Genomic DNA, 8,118 nt, shown 5'->3' with positions numbered 1-8,118 from the left:
CAGAACTTCACCACCAGTGGAATGATTTTCTCCAGATACTCGCCTGTGAAGAGTAAAGACGAGGAGTGAAAATGGGAAACGATAAAAAGCCTGTGAATCAACATAACAATCTCGTAGCTCGCCGTTTCTGACCGATTCGATGTCCGGCCTGTCGGCTGATGGCTGCCGTGCACTGAATGTAGGTCCTGGTGGTGGACATGTTGTCGTTCCTGCCCAGCTCGGTCAGAAGGTGTTCGATGAGGTCAATGAAGACCAAGTTTCCGCAGGACATGACCAGGTGACCCAGAGCCATGATGGTCCTCTGAAACGTCCAGAAGAGATCAAGAAATGTAACAACTAAGTTGGTAACCTGGTAAAAAATGACACACTGGGATTCTAGGCTTAGGTTCAGGGGTTTCAAACTCCTGGCCTGGGGGACATTTTTAGCCCACAAAACCTGCAAAATCCGGCCCACAAATAGCTGTCATTGACAATGAAATTTTGTTTTTAAGTAATTTTTTGTTTTGTATTTGTGTATTAAATTTTTTTTTTTTTTCTTTGAACATCAAAAACTGATTCAGCCCTTAGGTGGCAGCAGTGGCCCTCAGCTCATTTGAGTTTCAGACCCGTGGTTCAGTGGCCATACAATACAGTTATCAATGAATATTAGTGAGGGACAATGAGTAGTTTACAACCAAAATACGGGGAAGAAACGACAGTTAAACAAGGTGTGACAGAATTTAAGATTATACTACGAACCTTTTGGAAAAATAAGTCAGACTGGTTCTGTTCTCCGTCACAATATAGTCAGCGTCGGTGCTAATTTTGTCAACCTACAATTTTCTTGAAGACTTATGTGAATTACCCTGCATTCTAAGAAGACAACTAAACCAAAATTAAATATGAGATAGTGTTTGATTAATTAAGTACAAGGAAAAATATAAATAAAAATAAAAACAAATAAAAGACATATTAAATGTAGAGCCATAAAGCAGTCTGCTGCAAACACACTTAAAACAACACAGAGAAATGTTACCTTTCTGACAGCCAGTCTGGGTGAAGTTAGCTGAGGAAGCAGACAACTGAGAATGGAGGGATGGAAATTCACCAACAGCCCCCCCTGTCTGCGAAATCAAGAATGTGCATGTTGATTTTTTTTCATTTTCTTTTAGAAACATATTTAACAAGGGAGAAGGAGAGTCAGACATTATACCTGCAGAGCATGTCAGCCATGATGTCTAGCGCCTCCAGCTGGACGGAAACGTCTTCTTGTTTAGCAATAGCGCTCGTCAGGCGACCCGTTATCTTCTTACAGACACTGGCGGCCAAAGCAGAGCCTGACGCACGTGAAGGTAAAAAGAGACGAGTAATGTTCAGGTACAAGCAGAGTATCTGTTAGGGGTGTGTACTGCTAAGAATCTGGCGATACGATACGTATCATGATACGGGGGGAAATGGTACGATATACTGCGATATAGAGGGATCTACATTCGTAATCGCTAGAGAAGAAATAAAAGCTTTTGTCAGATATTTTGGGCAAATAAATGTAAAAAATAAGATTGTTTGACTCAAATACTTGCAAATATATCCAGTCCGTGTACAATCAAGTAGCAGTCGGAGGTTTCAATGCAACACAAAAATGAACCAATGGCATTCATATGTGCAAGTGTTATTAAATCTATAAAGCACTGTAGAATATGGATATAGTATCGTGACAAACATGGCAATACTTCAGTGTATCAATATTTTCTTACACCCCTAGTATCTGTAGTAGTATGTCATAAACAGGTACTTCTCGGTGACAGACACATTCTCTCTTGGTATTCTCACCACTCGAGGCAGGCGGCAATTCTCCAATCACTGTTTTGAGGCCAATGGATGAGATGTCTCTGAGTTGTTCTTTGTCAGACAGCATGTTGGTGCAGAGGGTGTCTACGATTGTCTCCACCTGATACTCCTTCACTTTACTGACCAGTGGCCCCAGGCTGGGGTAATAAACAGAGCCCAGTTAGAAAAAAGGCAAGATCAGTAAAAATTGTATCCAGAGAAAAGTTACTGAAAAGACCTTTCTATGAGGAGATAAAAATGTAAAGGTTTTACCATTTGACGGCCAGATTCTGAACCTCTCCATTTTTGTCTTCAAGCAGTTTAAGAATCATCCTCACCACCTGTCAATCAATGGTTCAAATGAATAATGAATACAGGATCTAATTAAACAAAAAACTCTAATTTGTACATTAGTACAAACCTGAGTGAACGATACAAACAGGTATTAGACGTTCCAGACAAAAGCGTGTATTTGTAATTCAAACGATTATGAAATTCAGTGATGCACAATGAATTTATTTTGACAAAGACAGTTTTGACACTTAAACTTAAGGTATTTATTTTTTCAAATGTATCACCCTTGGCAACCATTTGATATATAAATTCAAATTAAAACTGAAATACTTTGCACAACAATTTACTACAAAATAAATGTTTTTTTAATAATAAAAAAAACTATAAATACAAAGTAAAATAGTGCATTCCATAACTGTATAAAAATATATAAATAATGCACTGACAAGTTACATCCAAACATTTCTATGTAAACACAAATGGGAAAAGTGCGTTCCTCACAAATACAAAAAATAAAATGTATATATAAAATAAAAATTAAATTATGCACCACTGACACAAGTTGTACTTGTTCTGGGCTTCTTATTTTTATATTTGCTTATATATAACACACTGGGTATTTAGTAAAATACTGTGGATAAGACGTTGATATCAAGTCAAGTCGGCAATTTGGAAAATTTTAGTAAATTTTAAGCGTGAGAGCTCCCAGTGTGCCTGATTAAAAAAAATGACCCAAACGAAAATATATATTACCTATTATCGCTGCTATTCATTACTATGTCATGACTTCTCCCTATGACGGCATAATTTCCTGACATAGTTTGATAATTATCTGGCCGATAATTGTCGTGCATCCCTAATGATACTGGTATCAAACCAATAGAAAATGGTTAAAGCCACATTAGCGCATTTTCATCTCTCACTAAAGTTCTACTGCACCGAGAGTCAATTAAGAGCGTCCAATTAACCCTGAGGATCTCAACCGGCTCAAGCATGGGCTCCAACTCCACTGAACTTTATGTCAAACAATTTCCTTCCTGCAAATCTGCTATTCTTGCCAAACCAAAGAAATTAAATTACAAATCATTGCAGTTTTGCACTGGGACACAGCTGTGCACCTCCGATACAGTCCACATTGGGAACCACTGAACTGATCTAAAAGAACACTTCAAGCTCTTTATATTGTTGATAACCTAACCCTCTACATCAGGGCTGTCCAACTCATTTCGGTTCAGGGGCCGTTTCCAACCTTATCAGATGTCAAGAGGGCCGGACCAGTACAATCATAACATAATTACCTATCAATAACAAACATCCTGTCTTTTTTACCCTTCGTTTTCATGGAAAAGGGACATGAGATAAATCTTTATATTTAATAAAAGATAAATTCACAAAACATTTTCTGAACAAAGTGTTTTAATGTACATGAAATGTAAATAGAAATAACTAAGTATCATCCTGTCTTACATGGTCTGAGGTCAAATATCGTCACTATCTCTCCTGTCAAAAAATATCTAAACCTTGCCTCCCTCACTTTATCTCAAAACAACCTTTACAGTCCTGATCTGCTCATGTGCTGTTCTTCGTGATCACGTACAGCGAAAACCTCAGCTTCTTTCATCTCTGCCACCTGTATTCATAAACCAACACTTTAATTTGTGTATTACTAACTTCAACCAAGTGATACCAATATATACTGGTAAAAAAAACAAACATCTCAATATCTCGCTTTTACTTTGAAATCAAAAACTATTATAAACCAATATGAACAGCAAAATTATTAATAATAAAAAAGGACAAACATAAAGGTGGGAGCAGCTTAAATAAGCTTGTATGTATGTATGTCACAAACTCAACAAGAACCCTAACCGTATTTCCCATCTGAAACAGCAGAGATGGGTTAAAACCAGAATAAACCAGTGTGACTGACCTTCCTCTCGCTGTCGTCATCCAGTTTAATTGAGTCTTTTTGTAGCTCTGTCATCAGGTCATTTGTGGCCATAAACCTGGAGAGAGAGAGAAAAAAATATATATATATATACACATGTTGTTGTGCTGTGACTTCAAGATCTGTTCATGAATACATGATGATGATGATGAGCTGTAAAAATATATGAGCATCTAAACACAAATTGCCAGCGGCTAAAAATACCGGAATATCCTGATGAGGTTTAAGTTGCTTTAGCTTACAATCATATTTCACCGACTGACACCGCGTCCAATCCCACATTTATCATGTAGCAGCAGCAGCAGGAGATTAATGCCGCTGTGCACTGACTGTAGAGTTAAGCGGCATCTGAACAGAAAGACGTTTAATTATCTCTGCTGATGCAGCCACTCCGTATTAAAGGCAGAGACCACATTCCTTTTGCGGTGCTCATTTGGGATCAGCAGTTAGAAGCAGTTTTTAAAAGCGAAGATGTGCCAGGATGCTGGCCAGTTTACAATTTCATGGATTCTGGAGAGGAACAACCTGCTGTCAGAAGTGATGAGCGGGTTGGTTGTCTGCCCAGTGGTTTGTTAGGACATTACTCAGCTAAAATTTGGGAGTTCTGTTGTTTTGTTAAGTCTTAACTGATGCATTAGAAATACGTAAATGTAAAATAAACCAATGCACATAACATGACAACCGAGTGGTTCAAAATGACAGATCAATTTTGAAATTTCATTTGCAGGTCACGAGCCCAAAGATCACATCACAGTCAGTGTGCTTCAAAGAATAATAAACACAGGCAAAGTAGAATAAATGTAGCCATAACGGGGTGATGACAACAGTTGCAAAACAAACAAAAACAAACATGTCACCAAGGTACACTCCTTAAGTCTTCTTCACCAGTATTTCACACCAACAGTTTCAATAACTGATCGAAAACAATAACTAATAATAGTAGGGATGTCCGATGTTAACTTAATAACTAATCGAAAATAATAACTAATAATCGTAGGGATGTCCGATGTTAACTTTTTGCCGATATCCCGATATTGTCCAAACACTTAATTTCCGATTCTGATACATAATAGTAATTACAGCTAGCTGTTGGTGACTGACAACAGGACCTGGTATGTTGTGTATGTCGAAAATTCAGTGGAAACGTCACGTGTGTCCTAAGCTACATGTATTTACTCTTTCTTGTGTAAAATGCTTTAGGCGAGGTAGATAAGATTTATATGAAAGAGAACATGGCGTTGAAGAGGATAGCGAAGCGCCACAACGAAGGGGAGGGAGTGTTTATGTTTGTAAACTTTCAGACATTAGCTCTCAAAGTCGCACATTTTCCCTTTAAATTGCACGGCACATTTTTTATTGTGCTTATTTAAAGAGATATAATTAGTAGGTTGTAAATGACACACAGACACGAACGCAGGCGCATACAAACACACACCAGAAAAACCACAACAGAACAGCAACACATCCCCATCACTGTTGGTTGTAGTGGCAGTTAGCTGCAGTGCTAATTTTTAATGTTATGTCCTATAGCCGTCGACCGTTCAGGCGTTAGCTGACATCATGCTAGCTTGCGGCATGACAGAACTTCGAGCTAACCGGCTAACAGTGCAGCTAATGATTACCATTTATGTCAAAACACTCAGATTAACATCATCACCGGGTAGCTAGTACCATTGCAGTAGAGTTTGATGCTTTAGTTATTTTTAACTTGGAGTTTTTTGACACTGTTGACGCTGCTCAGACAGGTGGCAACTTCATGCTAACTGTGTTAGCCCGAGGCCTGACAGCGCCACCCCCTCCCCGTTCGATAAGCTTCCTCTTAATAAACTGGGCTTATCTAAACCCGTGACCGAGGTTTTGTTTGGAGAGTTTGATTTGCGTTTTACCTGAAGTCCTTGTCACTGGAGGTCATTTTCTCCAGAAGGTTGGAGATGTGGTATGAAGCGCTCGCCATGCTCGGTGTCTGCCGTTAGCCTCCTGCTAACAGACTACGCTCTGTGCTGCGGTGTCTGATTGACTCTGTGGCCGCCTCAGCCTCCTGCTGCTCGGGCTTTCTCAGTTCTGGTTTTGGTTCTGCACAAGGTTCTGCCTCAGGTTTCTGTTCTGCTGCTGCCGCCTTCTTCTATACAGCTACAGCGACTGTCGCATCCCGGGGCGCGGAGTTTGATGTGTTTGAATGGACCTCCCGTTCAGTGTCTGCAGAGGGGCGGGGTTAGAAAGTGGATGGACGCTTCAGAGGTCGTAGGTCACGTTGTAGACGTTGGGATCTGTTAGAAATAGAACTTTTGGGGCCATATTTTACTCTTTTAGCCAATTAAAACCACATCAATGGAGAATATGAACCCATGGAATTGGATGGGAGCCTAAGATCAAAGACTAATTAAATTTAAAAGGATTTTACATAAAGGCAGAATGTTTGTAGAGGAGTTCCAAGGGTGTGTTTAGCAGCAAACCACCAGCCACACCTGCAGTCCTGTCAGCGACATGTCAACACATATTAACTGACGTATTCGAAATAATTATATTTTTTGGGAAAACTACTCTAGCTGTTAAAAGGAGTTACTTATACCAGTCCTGCTAATTAGAATCAGAGCAATTGTCTCTATTTAAAATAATTAAAAGTAAACAAATAGGAGGCAGATGATCCACGGTGCCGACCCCTGAAGGAAAAGAGGATCTACTGCACAAGCAAACCTCACAAGGTGACAGTGAGGATCTGCACTCTTTGGTTTAGAACAGGGATTCCCAAAGTGTGGCACGCACAACCCTGGAGGTGCGCATGCTGCCACTAGGGGGTACACGAGATACAAAATGTGACGGTGGTTTGGAGTGGGATTTTTGTGGGAATCAAAAGGTGACATTTTCATTCATAATCAATGCAGGCCATGTATGTGTTCTCTGGTCATTCGAGCATGGTTAAACATACTACCTTTAAAAGAAAACCTGTTGCTTTTTTTGTTTGTTGTGTGTTGATGTGGAGAAAGAAAAGGTGTGTGGCCAAAAACATTTGGTAAGCTAAACTCTCCACTGATTTCTGAAGCTTAAGGAACAATTCAAGTGTTCATAGAAATGTGGAACGGGTTTTGCAAACTCATCAGCACAGTGTCTGAGGAACCAGGTACTGTTGTTATCAGCACTTTTTTTTTGCCGGACCAGTACAATAATAACATTATTAATTATAAATAACGATACGTTAGAACATGACATTTTTATGTAATTTTTTATTTTCATAAATTCATCAAGCGGGCCGGATTGAACACCTTATTTGGGCTGGTTTTGGCCCACAGGCCGTATGTTTGACACCCTCTATTCTAGGTCCTTGGTGTGGAAAGTATTTTGTGGTCCTCGAGGGAATAGTCAGCCCTCGAAAGTGACTCTTGTTTTTGACACCTTTGCAAAATTATGACGGGAAAAAAAATGGTACACCGAATGGTAACACAGAACAACATATCGCCTACTTCAGCTTTAGTGCTTTCAATTTTTTTGACTGTAGAGCCACTAGAGAGAGAACCGTGTGCTTGGAACTTAAAAAGAGCGTGCGCGTTTGTGTGTGCGCGTTTGTGTGTGCATGTGTGATGAGTCACGGATAAGTTGAGTGGGATGTTTACGAACCCCCGGGCCGTCTCGCTGTCTCTGTGTTGACACATAATGCAGCCACTGACATATGCATGCAGTGATTTCAATGTGTGTGTGTGTGTGTGTGTGCGCGCGTGTCCGTCTGTCATGTGCTGAAAGAGTTTTGACAGTAATCTGTGAAATGAGGCCGCAGCTGCATCGCACACACACGTGCGCGTGTTCGCCGGGGCTTCACTATGGAAATGATTGGGATGTAGATAATGATGACGACGGCGATAATGTCAATGAAGGTGTAATTACTGCCACGAAAAGCCTTTCAGTGCTGAACAGCCTGACAAATCCAACACCTGACATTATCATGTCGCCTGGTGTAAGTACAGAGATGTGCACTCTTATGGATGCACACATAGATACACAGTTTAGACATAGAGCTTATATACATTGATCACATTCTTATCTGCCTTTTTATTGTTAATGACAGCCTAAATATCCTA

At 39.9% G+C, this 8,118-nt stretch overlaps 1 protein-coding gene across 1 annotated transcript in view; it reads right to left on the bottom strand.

Moving 5' to 3' along the window:
• Positions 1 to 6,372, bottom strand: part of cand1 (cullin-associated and neddylation-dissociated 1) — a 13,930-nt gene extending 7,558 nt beyond the window's left edge. The window contains 8 exon segments of the mRNA XM_008315327.3: positions 1 to 43; positions 133 to 301; positions 1,016 to 1,103; positions 1,193 to 1,316; positions 1,810 to 1,964; positions 2,080 to 2,147; positions 4,031 to 4,106; positions 5,935 to 6,372. Coding sequence (XP_008313549.1) covers positions 1 to 43; positions 133 to 301; positions 1,016 to 1,103; positions 1,193 to 1,316; positions 1,810 to 1,964; positions 2,080 to 2,147; positions 4,031 to 4,106; positions 5,935 to 6,002 — 791 coding nt within the window. The 5' untranslated portion in view covers positions 6,003 to 6,372.
• Positions 6,373 to 8,118: the final 1,746 nt, after the last annotated feature.

This window comes from Cynoglossus semilaevis, chromosome 8 (assembly GCF_000523025.1).
Source record: "Cynoglossus semilaevis isolate Cse_v1.0 chromosome 8, Cse_v1.0, whole genome shotgun sequence".
NCBI classification, from domain to species: Eukaryota; Metazoa; Chordata; class Actinopteri; order Pleuronectiformes; family Cynoglossidae; genus Cynoglossus; species Cynoglossus semilaevis.
Note: the sequence above shows the minus strand (reverse complement) of the source record. Positions and strands in the feature narration are given on the sequence as shown.